Source organism: Gopherus evgoodei, chromosome 1 (genome assembly GCF_007399415.2).
Source record: "Gopherus evgoodei ecotype Sinaloan lineage chromosome 1, rGopEvg1_v1.p, whole genome shotgun sequence".
In the NCBI taxonomy this organism is placed as follows: domain Eukaryota; kingdom Metazoa; phylum Chordata; order Testudines; family Testudinidae; genus Gopherus; species Gopherus evgoodei.
This window is the reverse complement of record NC_044322.1, coordinates 303,913,200-303,933,905: the sequence shown is the minus strand read 5'-3', so window position 1 is coordinate 303,933,905 and position 20,706 is coordinate 303,913,200. Positions and strand designations below refer to the sequence as shown.

Below are 20,706 nucleotides of genomic sequence, written 5' to 3'. Positions count from 1 at the left end.
AAATTTTGGGCTTAGCAGCAAATTCATATTATGGTTTGTGAGTTACTTATGGAATTGCGTTCAGACAATTTCCACTAGAATCAAAGGGCATTAAAAATAGTGGGCACATCAAGAATCTGTTCTTGGGTTTCTCTTTTCTATTTCTGTTGTTAACCTTCCAGCTCCAATGTGTTTTCTCCTCTATGCATATGTATGCCATTGATACAGTGTTATCTTACAGTGGCTCATCTTTACTGGAGGTGTAGTTCTTTTCCAGTGACTTGAGTTCAAGTGAAATGAAAACCAAATACACGATTTTTTGGTTCACCTCCCAGACGATAGAAACGGATGCTCTCATTAATGATTAACACAATAGCTGGTGGCTCAAAGTAGATTTGGGAGAGAGCTTTGGGATAGCTCCCTCCTTGAACTACTACTCGTTTAATAATTTTCTGTGCCAACACTAGCTCACTTTAGCATACATTTTTGAATTCCAATTCAAGTATTTCTGGTATTTCAGATTATATCTTAGCCTTCACCTGTCTTCTAAGACCAATATGTATGCAAATCATAGATAAAATATGACTGACGTTATTGTTGTGTAAGTAGTAGTAGTTTATAGCAACCAGTAGCATAGGTACAATATTGGTTTTGTAATGCTCCTCTATTACAAATGTTGAGCATACTGGTCATGGATCTATAATACATTTAAGATTTTCTAAAGTCAGTTTACTTATTAAATGGTCACATAATTAGGAACCAGTTGAGCTCCTTTTAACGTCCAAGAGAGTCTTCCTTTTTTTAGTTCAATAGATGTTGACTCAGGCTGATCATATAGTTAAATTTGTAGTTTTCAGTATTGTTAGCATTCCTATATGATTGCAAAATGATTACTCTTTTCATTGCACTATGCTGTGATAATTTTTTTAGACTGGATTTGAATGGGGCAGTGACAAAAAGGGATATAAATGTTATGAATGTGAATGAAATCATAATTTCTGCTCTGGGGATTTTCCTATTACATTAATGTCTTTTAAAAGAAACAGAAGGATATTTTTAGTATAGGTATTCCTATAACTCAAGAAGGATGTATTTTTACACTGCAGAAATATAAACATTAAATAAACATTACCAGAGGCTATTTTCATGTGCCAATGGTGGCTACAAATCTGAAAGGAAAGCTGCTCTTTTCTCTTGCCATTCTGGATAACTATTATAGGGAACTGTTTGTTTTTTATTTGATTTTGTTTAAGTGTACCAGAGTCTCAAGGACCCTATGCACATCTGTTATGCATTTTGACTGTCAGAAATACTTGTTTGTTCTGCCATCATAGCTACAAATGCAACACTTGCCAGCGATCGGTATACCTGTGATACAGTAATTTCCACCCATATTAAGAATAAGAAGCAAATGTGAAAACTCAGTTGTGTGGTGACTGTTGGTGACCACTCTTATGTTGAAAATAGAAGATAACTGTGGATTTTATTGCTAGGTTACTTGCACCTTATAACTTATATATGTATATAGCTTAAGTTGTATTTTTTCCTCACACTTGTGTGCTTTATTCAGAATGTGAAGCAAATATTATTTTTGTGCTTTTTTTCTTCCCTGTTTTCACTGACTTCAGTTCTGTGTGTTTCCTTTAGAGATTCGAGCTCAACTGATAGAGCAGCAGAAATGTCTGGAGCAGCAAACTGAAATGAGGGTGCAGCTTCTTCAGGACCTGCAAGATTTTTTCCGCAAGAAAGCAGAAATAGAGACGGAATATTCCCGCAGTCTAGAAAAATTAGCAGAAAGGTTCATGGCAAAAACAAGAAGTACAAAAGACCATCAACAGTACAAGTAAGACAGGTTCTAATACTTAAACTCAATTCACTTTCCAGTGTTAGAAGTTGATTAGGTTATTTATTTTGTCAAAGGTCCAAATACTGTATTATCAGTCATCTCCCTTGCATTTTGGTCCCACTGACTTGTGGTATTGTTTAATTAGTGACTGTTCATGGCAGATTGATACAATCTCTTGATATATAAATTGCACAAATATTATCATGTGAAAGAACTTGGTGAGAAAACAAAATGTAATACACAGCTGGAAGAGATGCACAGCGTTGGATATGCAAAACTGTGTGCTGATTGTTGTAATGGAGTTTTCAGAATTTGACAGGCTCATAATAAAGGCTGATCAGTCTTCCAGGAGGTGCCAGGAAGAGGTAAAAAAAGAGAGAAGAGGAGGGAAACTTCTTGTTGTATGTATTGTAACGTATGGGCTTTGCTGCCTCTTTATTGCTGCTATCCTTAGAAACAAGGAAGAGTCACATTTCATACATGACTAATGGTTGTATATGGCTGTGCACAGACTATAGTAACTTTTGTGCAACGCAGAGCTGGTCAGATACTATTTGTCAAATAATTTATTTGTTACATTTTGCAAAATATTTCAAAAAATTATTTGTTGAAATAGTCTCTTCTATGTAGTTGCCCGATTTACAGAGCTGGTTGAATAATTCATGAATATATTAATTTTATTACATGAATCATAGAATATCAGGGTTGGAAGGGACCTCAGGACGTCATCTAGTCAAACCCCATGCTCAAAGCAGGACCAATCCCCAACTAAATCATCCCAGCCAGGCCTTTGTCAAGCCTGACCTTAAAAACCTCTAAGGAAGGAGATTCTACCACCTTCCTAGATAACTCATTCCAGTGCTTCACCACCTACTAGTGAAAAAGGTTTTCCATATCCAACCTAAAACTCCCCCACTGCAACTTGAGGCCATTACTCCTTGTTCTGTCATCCGGTACCACTGAGAACAGTCTAGATCCATCCTCTTTGCCCATTTCAGGTAGTTGAAAGCAGCTATCAAATCCCCCCTCATTCTTCTCTTCTGCAGACTAAATAATCCCAGTCCCCTCAGCCTCTCCTCATAAGTCTTGTACTCCAGCCCCCTAATCATTTTTGTTGCCCTCCACTGGACTCTTTCCAATTTTTCCACATCCTTGTAGTGTGGGGCTCAAAACTGGACACAGTACTCCAGATGAGGCCTCACCAATGCCAAATAGAGAGGAATTATCATGTCCCTCAATCTGCTGGCAATGCTCCTACTTATACAGCCCAAAGTGCCATTAGCCTGTTTGGCAACAAGGGCACACTGTTGACTCATATCCAGCTTCTCATCCACTGTAACCCCTAGTTCTTCTTTGAGTGCTTGCTCATATCCATTCCAGTTAGGTGTGTGCGCGCCGCGGTCGGAGACTTTTTACCCTAGCAACACTCAGTGGGCCAGCAGGTCGCCCGCTGGAGTGGCGCCGGCATGGCGCCTGATATATACCCCTGCTGGCCTGCCCGCTCCTCAGTTCCTTCTTACCGCCCGTGTCGGTCGTTGGAACTGTGGAGCATGCCTAGCCGTTCTCCACCTCCCTAGCGTTTCATTCTTCTGTAGTCTAGTGTATATAGTTCAGTTATTATAGTTTAGTTGTAGTTATAAAGTTAAGTAAGTATAGTTGTAAATAGTTATACTGAGGATCGGGGGTTCGCCCCTTTTTCCTCCCCGCGGTGCCGGGGCCCATGCCCAGTTCACCCGGCTTTAAGCCTTGTGCGGTCTGTCATCGGCCGATGCCAACAGGAGACCTGCATGACTCCTGTCTGAGGTGCCTAGGCGAGTCCCACCTTGTGGACAAGTGTCGGATCTGCAAGGCGTTCAAGCCCCGAACTAAGAAGGAGCGGGACAGTCGCCTGTAGCAGATCCTGATGGAGGCAGCGCTGACTCCCCCACCGTCGGCACCGACTCCGGCACCGGGACCAAGTGTTGCCTCCGCTCCGGACCACCCGGCGCCGGCGAGGGCTCCAACTTCCCGCTCGGCACCGGCCCGGCACCCTAGCTGGCACCGCTCTCTCTCCCCGAGGAGCAAAAAGCACAGGGCTCCTGCGGTGCCTGCAACTGCACCACAGTCAGAGCGTGCCTCGAAATCTGACCGCCCGGCACCGTCATCTGCCGCGGCACCGAGCATCGCCGCACCGTCGACTCCGGCCCCTCAGAGACCGTTGAGTCCGGTGCCATTCAGCTCCCCGGTGAGGACAGGGGTCGAGCTCATCGCGCCCTCCACGCCGGAGACCTTCTCAGTGGCATGCAACATCATCGCATTGACAGAGCCCGAGCTGCCCCAACCCCCAGCACCGCCGGTGCGGGTTATACAATCGCTGGGCAAGCCCGCCATGGTACGGCCGCATTCGCCAGGCACTACCGAGCAGCGGTCCCGATCTAAATCGAGGGACCACTCACAGCATCGCCGCTCGAGATCTAGACGCCACTCGCAGTCCCGGGACCACTACCTGCGACACCGGTCGTACTCGCGGCACCGTTCGAGATCCCGGTCGCCGTCATACTACTCTCGGCACCGGTCTAGATCGCGGCACTGACGTTCATACCGCAGCCGATCCCGGCACGGCAGTGGACGGCACCGGTCGACCTCCCAGCACCGAGCCGGTAGCAGGTCCCGGTTTAGATCACGGTACCGCCATGACTCCCGGTACCGTTCACCGGCACCGCGCAGTGACGTCGGGATGCGCAGAGGCCTGCCACAGTCATCGGCGGCTCCTCCCTGGCCTTCGAGGCACTCGTCCGCTTCGTCCCATATGGACAGCGCCTCTTACGGGGGTTCAGATGTGCACGCCCGCACGGACCAGGGTCCACCTCAATGGTCCTTTTGGATATGAAGGCATACCACCAAGCCCAGGGCGAACCTTCGGGACAAGCTTGCTCCAACCCATCGGAGCGTCGTGCACCAGAGGCCACAATCAGTCGGGCCCCCCCCTCAGGTACGGAGGAAGACCCCACGGATACCATGGGGCAGCAGGATTCCCGGGAACGGAGGCCCCTCTGGACGAGGCTTCAGTGCAAGAACCGCTTCTCCCTGGGGTGTCTTCGTCCTCGTCCCCGGATGAGGCGGTAGGGGGCACGTCTTCATCAGGGCCCCCGCCGATCGATCTCCGGGCATATCAGGACCTGCTGAGGCGAGTGGCCCAAAACATAAACCTTCCTGTAGAGGAAGTCCCGGAAGTAGAGGACCCGGTAGTAAGCATCCTCTCGGCGGAGGCACTGACCAGGGTAGCCCTCCCCTTCATTAAGTTGATCCAGGCAAAGGCGGACACCATCTGGCAGTCTCCGGCCTCCATTCCACCCACTGCCCGCGGCATGGAAAGGAAGTATATGGTACCATCCAAGGGGTATGAGTACCTCTACGTACACCCCGCTCCCTGCTCCTTGGTGGTACAGTCAGTCAATGACCGGGAACGCCACGGCCAACAGGCTCCTGCTCCAAAATCCAGGGAAGCCAGGCACATGGACTTGCTGGGACGTAAAATTTATTCCGCTGGAGGCCTTCAGCTCCGTGTGGCGAACCAGCAGGCCCTCCTGAGCCGTTACAGCCATAACACCTGGGAGGCTGTCGGCAAATTTGCAGAGCTGCTCCCTCAGGACTCACGACAGGAATTTTCATCTCTCCTGGAAGAGAGCAGGAGGGTCGCCAGAACCTTGCTACAGGCGTCCTTAGATGCCGCAGATTCAGCAGCGAGGACTCTGGCATCGGGCATAGCCATGCGCAGTATATCATGGCTGCAGTCTTCCGGACTACCACCGGAGCTGCAATACACGATCCAGGACCTGCCATTCGACCAGCAGGGCCTCTTCTCTGAAAAGATGGATCCCAGGCTACAGAGCCTAAAGGATAACCGGGTCATCATGCGTTCTCTGGGAATGCACATGCCCCAGACTCAGAGAAGGCCATTCCGCCCCTACCATCAGCGCACTTATCCCCCGCCTCGCCCCAGACAAGACTTCAGCCGGAGGCGAGGCCGGCCAAATCGCAGACGACAGTCAGGTCCTCAAAGGGGTAACATTTCCGGGTCCGAAAAGCCACCGCAGGGACCCAAGGCGAACTTTTGAAGGTGCGCCCGAGAGCAGCGTACCAATCCCCTCTCTGGATCCACTCCATTTCCTCAACCGCCTCCGCCACTTCCTACCGTCATGGTCCCAGCTGACTTCGGATCGTTGGGTCCTGAGCACGGTGCAGTTTGGTTACCATCTTCAGTTTGTTTCTCCACCCCCCTCCCATCCTCCCTCCTCGTCCCTCTTCAGGGACCCCTCTCACGAGCAACTTATCGTCCAGGAGGTTCACAAGCTCCTGTCCATTGGGGCTATAGAGGAGGTGCCAAGGGAGCTAAGGGGCAAGGGGTTTTATTCCTGGTGGTACTTAATCCCCAAGTCAAAAGGGGGCCTACAACCCATCCTGGACCTGCGAGGCCTGAACAAATTCATCAAAAAGTTCAAGTTCCGCATGGTAACATTAGGAACCATCATTCCTTCCCTGGATTCCAGAGATTGGTACCCCGCTCTCGACATGAAGGATGCGTACTTCCACATTGCGATCTTCCCCCCGCACAGACGGTATCTCCGCTTTGTGGTGAATCAGGACCACTACCAGTTCACGGTCCTCCCCTTTGGGCTCTCCTCGGCCCCCCGGGTATTCACCAAATGTATGGCGGTCGTCGCTGCTGCCCTGCGACGTCGTCGTATCCATGTCTTCCCTTACCTCGACGACTGGCTCATCCGAGGCACGTCGGAAGAGCAGGTGACCAGACACATCGCCATCATCACGGAGCTGTTTGCGAGCCTAGGCCTGACCATCAATCCGGACAAGTCCACTCTGGTGCCTACGCGGAGCATAGAATTCATAGGGGCAGTGCTGGACTCCAACCTCGCGACAGCCAGCCTCCCCCGGCACCGATTCCAAGCCATAGTGTCCATGGTCACAAGCCTGCGGGCCTTCCCGACCACATCTGCTTGAACGTGCCTCGCTCTCCTGGGGCACATGGCCGCATGCACCTTCGTCACCAGACACGCAAGACTCCGCATGCGCCCGTTGCAGACCTGGCTCGCGTCGGTCTATCGACCACGCAGGGATGCCATAGACACAATCGTAACGATTCCACCGAATGTTCTAGGCTCCCTAGGCTGGTGGGCAATGCCCTCCCAAGTGTGTGCGGGCCTACCGTTTCACGCCCCACAGCCATCAGCATCCCTGACAACGGACGCATCATCGCTGGGCTGGGGGGCGCACCTGGGGACCCTGCGTACACAGGGCCTGTGGTCACAGAGAGAGTTGACTCTTCACATCAATGTGCGGGAGCTACGGGCCGTTCACCTAGCATGCCAGACATTCCAACGCCATTTGCACGGTCGTTGTGTTGCGGTATTCACGGACAACACAACGGCCATGTATTACATCAACAAGCAGGGCGGGACTCGGTCCTCCCCACTGTGTCAGGAAGCAATACGTCTGTGGGACTTTTGCATAGCCCACTCTATTCATCTAGTGGCCTCCTTTCTCCCGGGAGTGCGGAACACCCTGGCGGATCACCTGAGCAGATTCTTCCTGTACCACGAATGGTCCATCCGTCCGGACGTCCTCTGTCATTTTCCAGAGGTGGGGGTTTCCCCAGATAGACCTGTTCGCCTCCAGATCGAACAGGAAGTGCCAGGTGTTCTGCTCTCTGCAGGGTCGCTCCCCGGGCTCCCTGTCGGACGCGTTTCTCATACCGTGGACAGGTCGCCTTTGCTACGCCTTCCCACCCTTCCCTCTCATCCATCGAGTCCTGATCAAGGTTCGGAGAGACAAGGCCCGCCTCATCCTGATTGCTCCGGCGTGGCTGCGGCGGCCTTGGTACACCATGCTGCTCGATCTGTCCCTGGCGAATCCGATTGCCCTACCTCTTTGGCCGGACCTGATCACGCAGGACTTCGGCAGGATGCGCCATCCGGATCTACAGTCCCTCCATCTGTCTGCATGGCTCCTGGCTGGTTAAGCCAATCCGAGTTGCGCTGTTCCGATGCAGTACAACAAGTGTTGTTGGGCAGCAGGAAGCCTTCCACACGTTCAACCTACCTAGCGAAATGGAAACGCTTCTGCTGCTGGTGCAGTCAGCACAGCCACGATCCACTCGCCGTACTAGTCCCCACCATCTTGGACTACGTGTGGTCTCTCAAGCAGCACGGCTTGGCGATCTCCTCCCTACGCGTCCACCTCGCGGCTATATCCACCTTCCACCCAGGCGAGGCTGGCAAGTCCGTCTTTTCTCACCCAATGGTGTCAAGATTTATCAAGGGCCTGGAGCGGCTCTACCCCCAGGTCAAACGGCCTACCCCTACTTGGGACCTGAACCTGGTTCTAACCAGGATCATGGCGCCCCCCTTCGAGCCCTTAGCCACATGCTCGCTGCTGTACCTATCCTGGAAGGTGGCCTTCCTAGTCGCTATTACATTGGCCCGGCGAGTCTCGGAGCTTCGGGCTCTGACCGTGGACCCTCCATACACGGTGTTCCATAAGGACAAGGTACAGCTGCGACTGCACCCGGCGTTCCTCCCTAAGGTCGTTTCCGCCTTCCATATTAACCAAGACGTCTTCCTGCCAGTCTTTTACCCAAAGCCGCATTCATCCCGAAGAGAGCAACAGCTCCACTCCTTGGACGTCCGAAGAGCTCTCGCGTTCTACACTGAGAGAACAAAACCCTTCCGGCGTTCACCACAATTGTTTGTGGCAGTAGCAGAACGCGTGAGAGGCATGGCAATCTCCTCCCAGCGTATCGCATCCTGGGTCACGTCCTGCATCAGGACATGTTACAACTTGGCCAGTGTGCCAACTGGACCCCTGACCGCCCATTCTACCAGGGCTCAGGCTTCCTCGGCCGCGTTTTTGGCTCATGTCCCCATACAGGAAATCTGCCGTGCGGCCACATGGTCTTCTGTGCACACCTTCGCATCACACTATGCGCTGGTACAGCAAGCTAGAGATGATGCCGCTTTTGGCGCAGCGGTTTTGCAGTCCGCAACATCTCACTCTGACCCCACCGCCTAGGTAAGGCTTGGGAATCACCTAACTGGAATGGATATGAGCAAGCACTCGAAGAAGAAAACACGGTTACTCACCTTTGTAACTGTTGTTCTTCGAGATGTGTTGCTCATATCCATTCCACACCCTCCCTCCTTCCCCACTGTCGGAGTAGCCGGCAAGAAGGAACTGAGGAGCGGGCGGGCCAGCAGGGGTATATATCAGGCGCCATGCCGGCGCCACTCCAGGGGGCGACCTGCTGGCCCACCGAGTGTTGCTAGGGTAAAAAGTCTCCGACGAGCATGCACGCGGCGCGCGCATACCTAACTGGAATGGATATGAGCAACACATCTCGAAGAACAACAGTTACAAAGGTGAGTAATCGTCTTGTCTTTTCTGCAGAGCTGCTGTCTAACCATTCAGTCCCTAGTCTGTAGTAGTGCATGGGATTCTTCCGTCCTAAATGCAGGACTCTGCACTTGTCCTTGTTGAACCTTGTCAGGTTTCTTTTGGCCCAATCCTCTAATTTGTCTAGGTCTCTCTGTATCCTATCCCTATCCTCCAGCGTATCTGCCACTCCTCCCAGTTTAGTGTCATCTGCAAACTTGCTGAGGGTGCAATCCATGCCATCCTCCAGATCATTAATGAAGATATTGAACAAAACCGGCCCCAGGACCAACCCTTGGGGCACTCCGCTTGATACCGGCTGCCAGCTAGACATGGAGCTATTGATCACTGCCCTTTGAGCCCAATGATCTAGCCAGCCTTCTATCCACCTTATAGTCCATTCATATATAAAACCAAATTAGCTCATTCAGACTATTTTGCAATTAATCAAAATCCTGGTGAATGATCAAGGACAAATGCATTTAAGAGCCAATGGCCGAAAGCTGAATCTAGATCAATTCACACTGAAAATAAGGAGCAAATTCTTAACAGTGACAGACAAGACCTGGAGATACTTATCAAGGGATGTGGTAGATTCTCTAACTCATTGTTGCAGCGCTTTGCAATTGTATCCTTTGAATCATATGATTATTTAAGAACTGCAGCAAGAAAATGGAAAAAAAAAAAGTCAGGCCCTGGCTACTCTAGAAAGGGTTTGTCAGGGTCTCTTTCCCACTTTGAACTTTAGCGTCCAGAAAGTGGGGACCTGCATGTACTCCTCTAAACTTAATTCCTAGCTTAGATCTGATAGCGCTGCCACCAACCAGAGATTTCAGTGTCTGGTGCACTCCTTGTCTCCCCAAAACCTTCCCTGGAGAGACCAAGACCTAAACCCCTTAGGTCTTAAAACAAGGGGAAATAAACCATCCCCCCTACCTTTCCCCTCCCAGACTTTCCCCTCCTGGGGTTACCCTGAGAGATACTGTGATTCATACTCCTTGAATCTTAAAACAGAGAGGAAATTCACCTTTCCCCCCACCCTTCTCTCCCCCTCCCAGACTCTCCCTGAGAGAGACACTGATCCCAACTCCTTGGATCCTAACACACAGAGAAATTAACCTTTCCCTCCCCCTTCCCCTTCCCCGACTTTTCCTGAGAAGTACACTGATCCAAACTCCTTGGATCCTAAAACAGAGTAATTAAGCTTTTCCTCCCCCTTCTCTCCTTTCCCCCACCAATCCCTGGTGGGTTCAGACCCAGTCCCCTTGGGTCTTGCACAAGAATAAAAGTCAGGTTCTTAAAAGAAAAGCTTTTAATTAAAGAAAGAGAAAGTAAAAATTATCTCTGTAAAATTAAGATGGAAAAATGTTTACAGGGTCTCAGCTTCACCTAGACTAGAGGGACTTCCCCTCCTAGCCTAAGTATAAATTACAGCACACAGAGGTGAAATATCCTTCCAGCAAAATACACATTTGCAAATAAAGAAAATAAACAAATCTAATCCGCTTTCTATCTATTAATTACTATCTGGAACCTGAGAGTCTGTTTCAGTAAGATTGGAGAAATCTGGTTACATGACTAGCTTCTCTTAATCCCAATAGAGAACAAAGAACAGAACAAAAAGCACAAAACAAAGACTTCCCTCCACCAAGATTTGAAAGTATCTTGTCTCCCGATTGGTCCTTTGGTCAGGTGTCAGCCAGGTTCACTGAGCTTGTTAACCCTTTACAGGTAAAAGAGACATTAACCCTTAACTATTTGTTTATGACAGGGTTTGTTGGTATAGTTATATTGGCAAACTCTCCTAGTGTAGAAGCAGTGTATACCAGGTAAATAGTTCTTTTGCAGTAAAGCTTATTCCAGTTTCCCAAACGAAATAAGCTGTGCCGGCAAAAGGACTTTTTTCCCCAGTATAACAGTGTCTACACTATAGTACAGTACAAGCAGGTAACTGGACTCCTGAGGCCACACATCCTGATCCACCTCTTCTCCCCAAGGCCCTACCTCCTTCTCTGCCTCTTTCCTCAAGGCCCTATCCCCATCCTTCACTCCTCTCCCCCTGTTGCTTGGTAGGTAGTCTCAAGAAGCCTGCCTGCAGATAGAAAGCAGCCCCAGCTGAGCAGGGGCTGGGGCAGGTTAATGAATCAGCACCTCTCCCCTCCCCACGGTAACTTGACATTTGATTCAAGTGCGATTTAGGGTTGTGGAGTCTCCTTTTCAACCAAACTTTCAGGTCGAAAATGGGCACCTGGCAACAGTAAATGGCACCCAGACACAGAAGCCAAAAACCAGACTCTCTGGGTGACAACCTCCGTATTGGCCAGGACTCTCCTGGATCAGCATCAATCTCCCATTGGCTATTGAAACCAATCCAGGATATTTTAATAGGCCGCTAAAAGTCCAGTTGATGGGGGCTGCGCAGCAGGGCTAAAGCAGACTCCCTACCTTCCCTAGCTCCGCACAGCCCCCAGAAGCAGCCAGCACGTCCCTCTAGTTCTTATGAGCAGAGGTGGCCAGGTGGTCTTTGTGCACTGATCCCGCCCTGAGCACCAACTCCACAGTTCCCTTTGGCCAGGAACCATGGCCAGTGAGAGCTGCGGGGGCAGTGCCTGCAGGTAGGGGCAGCGTGCAGAGTCTCCTGACCGCCCCGAGCCCAAGAGTTGGACATGCTGGTCGCTTCTAGGAGTCGCCCGAGGTAAGTGCTGCCTGACTGAAGTTGGCACCCCAACCCCCTGACCCATCCCTTCACCTCCTCCCACACCCTCCCAGAGCCTGCACCACCTCCCACACCCCAGCACCCTGCCCCAGCCCTGAGCCCCCTCCCTCACCCAAACTCTCTCCCAGGGCCCACACCCCCTCCTGTACCCCAATCCCCTGCCCCAGGCTTAGCCCAGACCCTCCTCCCACACTCCGACCCCCCTAGCCCAGGCCCCGCACCCACTCCCATACCCCAACTCCCTACCCCAGCCTGGTGAAAGAGAGTGAAAATGGGGGAGAGCGCGCAATGGAGGGGGCGTGGCCTCGGGACAGGGGCAAGGCAAAGGTGTTTGGGTTTGTGCAATTCGACGCTGGCAGCCCTAGTGGTCACACCACTACACTAGGGCTTTTACCAGCACAGAAATGTCTGCTATAGGTGTGATTTTTTTTCTTGACACTGTAACCAATATAACTATGCCAGCAAAAGTTTTAAATGTAGACCAGGCCTCTGTTTCTGGCACTCATGGTTGCAGAGAAAAACTTTAATCTAAAATCTCAAACACCAAAAGATAAATAAAAAGAATCTTTTAAAAAATATCATTACTTGTAAAGCAATGCCACGTCTTTTCGGAACCATGATTTTTGCATTCTTGAGGGTTGGCATTTTATCTTTAAATCAGGATTGGATGTCTTCCTAAAAGAAGTGATGTAGCTCAACCAGAAATTATGATCTTGATGAAGGAATTACAGGGTGAGGTTCTGTGGTCTATGTTCTGCAGAAGGACAGACTAGATGATAGTGGTCACTTCTGGCTTTAAAATATATGAATTAGCAGGATATTTTAAAACTATCTGGCTGAAGATCTTTGTAAGTGAATTTAATGTAGTTCACCTACACTGTCAACCATAAGGGAGGATTCTGTGTACTCTTTGGTAACTCAGACCTAAATCCTGCATGGGAGGGCCTCTGATTTTGCAATAGCAACTTCTGCATCAAACTGAAAATATTGTGGTAGCTTCAAGCAAAGTGGTGTTTTTTAGTTTTAAATATGAAAATGAATAATATAATTAGTACAGGAATCCTGGTGTTAATATTGTAATAAATAGAATGTATTTACATTGTCCCCATATCTTCAATGTGCCACATATTTTTGTAATGACAAAAATAACTTCTGTTGTATAAATTGTCAAGGACAAAGCTGCAGGTTTAACAATTGGGTAGTGCCAGTTGAGGGTTTTGCATGGGAGAAAGGATGTAACTTCTTTCCCTTCTACTCTTGGAAAGCATGAAAATTAAAAGTTTTATGGAGTGTCTTGATCTCCTACTTCCCCTCCCCCAGCAACCCTTGACAGCAGCCTGACTTATAAATTGTTCTCTAGATGGTTTCCCAGTTAACACTCCATTGAGATGAGTGGGGCATTTCATCACACTCAGAACTGTTTGCAGACTCACACACCCAGCACTTTACATTTGGTTCATGTCAGGAAAGTTTTCTTCGCAACTAGAAATAGTATGGCCGGAATATTGCAGGTTCATAAGATGAAATCCTGGTCCCAGTGAAGTGAATGGCAACGCTTCCGTTGAATGTCAATGAAGCCAGAATTTCACACACACATTTTAAGGCTAGGGACCCCAATGATAATCTAGTAAGAGCTCCATCATAATACAGGCCGTAAGATTTCAGTGCAGTAGTAATTTCTGCATCAAGACGAGAAGCTCAGTACACCTTCCTGAGCTTATACTGTGATATCTCCAGCAAGCCAGTTTGCCTAATGGCCAATGCTTGTGCTTTGCTTTCTCCCTGAGGGCTATAAACAGCAGTATAATCTTGCTAGTTACAACTTACCCCACAGCTCTTTCTTAGCAATACTTATATTCTGAAGGTAAATGCATTACAGAGAAAACCTATTAAAAACTGAATTAAACACATAAAATATGCCAGGAGTCTTATGCGGTCCTATTAGGTCAAAGTTTTCCAACTCATTGGCAATGGTTGGAGCCCCCCTTCGGCAGAAGGTCCTGTCCATTTTCTGGATCAGAAAGAAGGCCCTGTGTCAGTTCAAGCTCTTCCTTTTATACCAAAAGCCCTTTCTTTGTCGTCTTGTCTCTGGAAAAGCCAGCTTGAAGCAGTATATGAAAACCACTCCGGGGTGGGGGTGGTACCTCTCTAGAGTTGTTCAGTCTCAGTGACTTGCTTTAGTCACCCTCCACTGTGTTTTGTTCCTGTAGTAGCCCTATGGAATAAAACACAATTACACATAAACTATTCATAGATTAACACTATATGGTCCCTAAAGATATTGCACTTTGACAGTGAATACCAAGGAAGGTGGTGAATTTTCCCTTTCTTGATGTCTTCAAATGAAAACTGGATGCTTTTCTGGAAGATGTGCTTTATTCTAACAAAAATTATTGCACTGAGTTCAGAGGTCATTTGATGAAATTCTATAGCCTGTGTAATACAGGAGGCTGGAGTAGATTCATAGGAGCAAATATCCCCAATGGCAAGAGACTAGAACACTAGATGAGGAGGGCTCTGAGTTACTACAGAGAATTCTTTCCCAGGTATCTGGCTTGTGGGTCTTTCCCATATGCTCAGGGTCTAACTGATCACCATATTTGGGGTCGGGAAGGAATTTTTCCTCTAGTTCAGATTGGCAGAGAACCTGGAGGAGGAGGGGGAGTGGAGGGTTCACCCTCCTCTGTAGCATGAGGCACAGGTCACTTGCAGGTTTAAATTAGTGTAAATGGTGGATTCTCTGTAACTTGAAGTCTTTAAACCATGGTTTGAGGACTTCAGTAACTCAGCCAGAGGTTATGGGTCTATTACAGGAGTGAGTGGGTGAGGTTCTTTAAGGCTATGCACCTATAGATTCCAAGGCTAGAAGAGACCATTGTGATGATCTAATCTGACCTTTTGTATAACATAGGCAATAGAACTGTCCCAAAATAATTCCTAGAGAATAACTTTAAAAAAAAATCCTCTCTTGATTTAACAATTCTTCTTCGAGTGATTGCTTATGTCCATTCCAATAGGTGTGTGTGTGTGCGCCACGTGCATAGTCGTCGGAAGTTGTTTACCATAGCAGTACCCATTGGGTTGGCTGTGGAGCCCCCTGGAGTGGCACCTTTAGGGCAGTGTATATAGGTCCCTGCCGACTTGCCACCTGCCTAGTTCCTTTTTACCGCCAGTGACTGTCATTGGAGCAACTGATTTCTTGTTTTAGCAAGTGCTTCTCCATGTGTATAGTTGTTATCCTTCACTATCTTAGTTAGTTCATTAGTATGTTTAAATTGGGGGGTTCGCCCCCGAATATTTTTCCCAGTCACCGGGGCATGCCACAGCCTCAGGAGTTCAAGCCATGTGATAGGTGTGGTAAGCCTATGCCCAGAGGGGATCCGTATGCCGCTTGTCTGAAGTGTCTGGAAGAGGGTCATTTGTAAGACTGTTGCACCATCTGCAGAGGCTTCAAGCCCAGAACTACAAGGGAGAGAGACTATCACCTCAAGCTCCTCTTGATGGAGTCCGCTCTCCGGTTCCAACCGGCTCAAGAGCTGGCACCGGCAGCCTCAGCGCACCCGCCTCAGTGCAGGACACCGAGGAAGGACTCACTTAAGGAGTATCAGCACCGTTCCCCTGTGTGGAAGGCTAGCTCATCAGTGCGGTACTGATCACTGTCCCCAGTATCACATAAGAAAAAGAAGGCAGAACGGGGCCACTCCCCTGCCAAGAAGAACGGACAGGACTCTAGTGTGGCGTGTCCCACGTTGGGATACCAGAAGGCTGGTCCGTCAGTCCCAGGGGAGGTCTGTCGAGTCTAGTGTTGGTGGACTCTTGGGACTGGGAAGTGTTGGAGGAGGACCTAGACCTCCCCTTCACACCAGGCACTTTTGAGGCTGCATGGGATTTAACTGCCATAACGGCACAGTCCCCAGCCTCCTATTCCTGTGCACTGGCTCAAGTGCAGGTGGCACAAGCCCCAGCTGCTGCACCACTTTTGGCACCGTCTGCGGCGCCATTGATGGCACCAATGGCAGCACTTCCTATCTAGCACTGGGGCAAGCCCATCATGCTTCCCAGCGCTGTTGGGATCCGCCCCTCCCTAATTGGGCTCGGACTATTCATCGGAGTCAGAGGTGGAGTTGTATGTATCCCATTGCAGCCAGTACCAGTCGAGATCCCCGCACCAGTCTCGGCACCGTAGGGTGGAGGAACACTCTGTACCAATGGGTGTCCTGACCTCCCCAGTGGCAAGGACCAGTACAATGGTCCTTTTGGACACCTTGGGCCTACCACCAGGACCCAGGGTATATGGTTTCAGGGCAGCATCGGTGGTCTCTGTTGCCCATGCCCCTCCTTTTGTGACATCCGTTGCCCCTGATCAGTCCAGGGCTCCCAAGGACCCACCACAGAGTTCAAACCCTGGGCCTCCCCAATCAAGTGCATGGTCAGAGATGCCTATGCTGGCAGCTCCCTGCACCAGTAGCAGCCATGATGGATGTCCCTGAGCAAGTTACCAGGAAACCAGAGGGGCAGGAAGACCCTGTCCCACCTCAAGCCTCATCTTCTTCCTCGCCGGGCAAGGCAGTGGCAGGCAGTACCACGTCCCTTCCAGTGATGGACTTGAAAGCCCACCAGGAGGGTAGCCTAGAACCTCAACATGACGACTGAGGAGGTGGTGGAAGACTCGGACCCCATGGTGGACATACTCACCCTGGAGGGTCCCTCCAAGGTGGCACTGCCATTTATAAAAACCATTCAGAACACCATGAAGGTACTCTGGCAAACCCCAGCCTCTATACCACTTTGTCCCTCAGAAGGGGTACGAGCACCTCTTCGTCCACCCCAACCTGGGACCTTGGTAGTGAACTCAGAAAACCACAAAGAGCAGCATGGGCAGCCAGGGCCCTCCCCTAAGAATAAAGACCCTAAGAAGCTGGACCTCTTCAGTCAAAAGGTGTACTCAAGTGGAGGGCTCCAGCTTTGAATTTCCTACCAGCGGGCAGTGCTTAGCCGCCATGCGTACAACTCGTGGAGTGCCCTCTCTAAATTTCAGGAACTGCTTCCGTCTGAATCTCCTCAGGAATTCACTGCAGTCCTGGAAGAGGGCAGGGTGGTGACTGGAACCTCCCTTCAGGCTTCTCTGGACTCCACCGACTCGATGGTGCAAACCATGGTCATGGGCATCGCAATGAGGCATAGCTCGTGGCTACAGGTCTCGGGACTCCCGGCAGAGGTCCAGAATACCTTACAAGACCTCTCATTTGACTGTGAGGGGCTAGTCGCTGACAAGACAGACTGAAGACTCGCAAGCAATCGTTGAGTCTCTGGGAATTCACACACCAGCACCACAGAGAAAACCCTTCAAAGCCCAGCCTCCCTCATGATTCCATTCAAGTCCCCCCTGGCAGGACTATAATTGAAGGAAGGGCAACAACAGGAGGCATCCCCGCAGTCCTCCTCTGGCCAGAGTCATGGCTCCTCCAAACAGTTCCCCAGCTCTACGCCAAACTTTTTAAGGTGCGCCGGGGGACAGAGCACCAGCCCAAATCCCGGATCCTTGCCCTCCCTTTGTGAATTGTCTGTCCCACTTCTGCCGTGCCTGGGCCCAGATTACTTCAGATTGCTGGATCCTGAGCACCATAGGGGTGGGATATTCTATCCAATTCTGTGCCCTCCCACCTGCCTTCCCTGTCCCTCTTCAGGGACCCCTCTCACGAGCAACTCCTGCTACAGGAGATGCAATCGCTCATTGCTTTGGGCGAAGTAGAGGAGGTTCCACAGGAGTTCACGGACAAGGGGTTCTACTCCCAGTATTTTCTCATCCCCAAGGCCAAGGGTGGTTTCAGGCCTATTCTGAATCTGCGAAACCTCAACACATTCATAAGAAAGCAGAAGTTTTGTATGGTCTCTCTGGCCACCATCATTCCTTCCCTGGATCCAGGGGACTCGTACGCAACCCTCAACTTGAAGGACATGTACTTTCATGTATCGATTATTCCAGTGCACAGGAGATTCCTGAGATTCATAGTCAGCAGCCTGCAACTATCAGTTCACCGTAGTATCATTCAGACTTTCAATGGCCCTGCACATGTTCACAGAGTGCATGGCAGTCATGGCAGCCTTCCTGCGCAAATGCTGGGAGCCAGTTGTCCAGGTATGGGAAGACATCAAGGGTAATTCCCAAGTGCAAGTGCTGGAGCATGTGGCCCTGGCACAAACCACTTTCAGAAGGCTGGGACTCGTTCTTAATGTGCCCAATTATATATTGGGTGAACCCAGGAGATAGAGTTCATTGAGGCTCTCCTAAACCCCTCAGGCTAGAGCCTCCCTACCTGAGTCCCGGTTCCAAAGCATCAAGGGCATCGTCAACAGCCTCCACCGGTTCCCAACTACCATGGCCAGAAACTGCATGAAGCCTCTGGGGCATATGGCAGCCTGCAAGTATGTAGTGCAGCATGCCAGGTTGCACCTTCGCCCTCTCCAGGCTTGGTTGGCAAGGGTATACAGACCCAGCCAGGACTCTCTGGACAGACTGGTTACCCTTCCGCCAAAGATTCTCAAGTCCCTCAGCTGGTGGCTGCAACCTCAGGTGATCTGTGCGCCTTTGCCAAACCTCAGCCTTCACCATCGCTGGTCACAGACACATAAGAAATGGGCTGGGGAGCACACCTGGGTAGTATCAGAACACAAGGCATGTGGTCACAACCAGAACTATGGCTGCATATCAACATCAGGGAGCTGAGAGCGGTTCGACTGGCTTGCCAGACATTCTGGGCCCATCTTCAGGGCAAATGTGTCTCAGTACTGATGGAAAACACCACAGCAATATTCTAGATAAACATACAGGGTGGTGATCACTTCTCTCCCCTGTGCCAGGAAGCTCGCTGACTGTGGGACTTCTAGTCACACAGTGCATCCAGCTACAGGCCTCATATCTGCCAGAAGCACAGAACGAACTAGTGGACCACCTCAGCCACTCGTTCAACATGCATGAGTGGTCGCTCAGAGTGGATATTGCTTTTACCATCTTCCAGAGGTGGGGCTATTCCCAAGTGGACCTGTTTGCGAAGTGGAGCAGCAGAAAGTGTCAGCTCTTCTGCTCCTTTCAGAACCACAGCCAGGGCTCCATAGTGGACACCTTTCACCTACGTGGACAGGTCACCTGCTGTATGTGTTCCTGCCCTTTCCCCTCATACACAAGGTCCTCCTCAAGATCCGGCAGCATGGGGCTTCAGTGATCCTCATTGCACCACTGTGGCCTCGACAGCATTAGTTCACCAGACTGCTGAACCTATCAGTGGACAGGCCAATGGCCCTTCCTTTGCTCCTGGACCTCGTCTCACAGGATCATGGCCAACTACAACACGCCAACCTGGAGTCCCTCCACCTCATGGCGTGGAAACTCCATGACTGAACCAGCTTGAACTGCGATGCTTGGACTCTGTTAGGGAAGTTCTGTTGGGGAGCAGGAAGTGCTCCACTCGCACAACATACCTGGCAAAGTGGAAGCATTTCTCCATTTGGTCCCTCCCCGCAAAAACCTCTATTGCCCTTGTACTAGATTACCTCTTGTACCTGAAGCAACAGGAGTTGGCAATATCATCTATTAAGGTGCATCTGGCGACCATCTCGGCCTTCCACCTGTTGTGGCAGGCAGGTCAGTCTTTAGCAATCTCATGGTAGGCCAGTTTCTTAAGTGCTTGGATAGACTTTACCCCCAGGTGAGGCAGCCCGTTCCTCAGTGGGATCTTAACCTGGTCCTTTCCAGACTCATGGATCCCCCTTTTGAGCCCCTGGCAACCTGCCCCTTATCCCAGCTTTCCTGGAAGGTGACCTTTCTGGTGGCCATAATGTCAGCCAGAAGGGTCTCCGAGCTCAGAGCGCTGACTCCCAAGCCCCACTACTCAGTCTTTTATAAGGACAAGGTGCAGCTATGCCCTCACCCAATGTTCTTATGCAATTTTACGTTAACCAGGACATATTTCAACCAGTATTCTTTCCTAAATCTCATGCCAGCAACAAAGAGCAAGCACTCCATTCCCTGGACGTCAGGCATGCCCATGCCTTTTACATTCAACGTACAAAGCTGTTTTGTAAGTCACCACAGCTTTTTATTGCAATCGCCAAGAGGATGAAAGGGCTTCCCATCTTCTCCCAGCACATCTCGTCGTGGATCATGTCCTCCATCAGAACATGCTATGACCTGGCTAAGATCCCAGCCCCGGCGTTGATGGCACACTGCACAAGAGCACAGGCCTCTTCCACTGAGTTCCTCGCACAAGTCCCCATTCAGGACATATGCAAGGCAGCAACGTGGTTTTCCATCCACACCTTCATGTCGCACTATGCCATCACTCAAGAGGTGAGGGACGATGCAGCCTTCGTCAGGGCATTACTGTAATCAGCAACTCAGTGAACTCTGACCCCTCCTCCATGGAAACTGCTTGGGAGTTACCTATTGGAATGGACATGAGCAATCACTCGAAGAAAAGACAGTTACCTACCTTTTGTAACTGTTCTTCAAGATGTGTTGCTCATGTCCATTCCAAATCTCGCCTGCCTCCCCTCTGTCAGAGTATTCCGGCAAGAGGGAAATGAGCAGATGGTGGGTTGGCAGGGGCCTATATGCACTGCCATAAAGGCACCAGTCCAGGGGGCTCCACAGCCGACCCAACGGGTACCGCTAGGGTAAAAAACGTTGGACGATTCTACACATAGCGCGTGCACACTTATTGGAATAGACATGAGCAACACA

General features: G+C 50.1%; 1 protein-coding gene across 2 annotated transcripts in view; it reads left to right on the top strand.

Annotated features, from left to right (window-relative positions):
- Window positions 1-20,706, top strand: part of SRGAP1 (SLIT-ROBO Rho GTPase activating protein 1) — a 263,498-nt gene that overhangs the window by 117,873 nt on the left and 124,919 nt on the right. For both annotated transcript variants that reach the window (XM_030548849.1, XM_030548848.1), the window contains exon 2: window positions 1,627-1,822. In XM_030548849.1, the coding sequence (XP_030404709.1) occupies window positions 1,627-1,822 (196 nt within the window). The remainder of the gene's footprint in view (window positions 1-1,626; window positions 1,823-20,706) is intronic.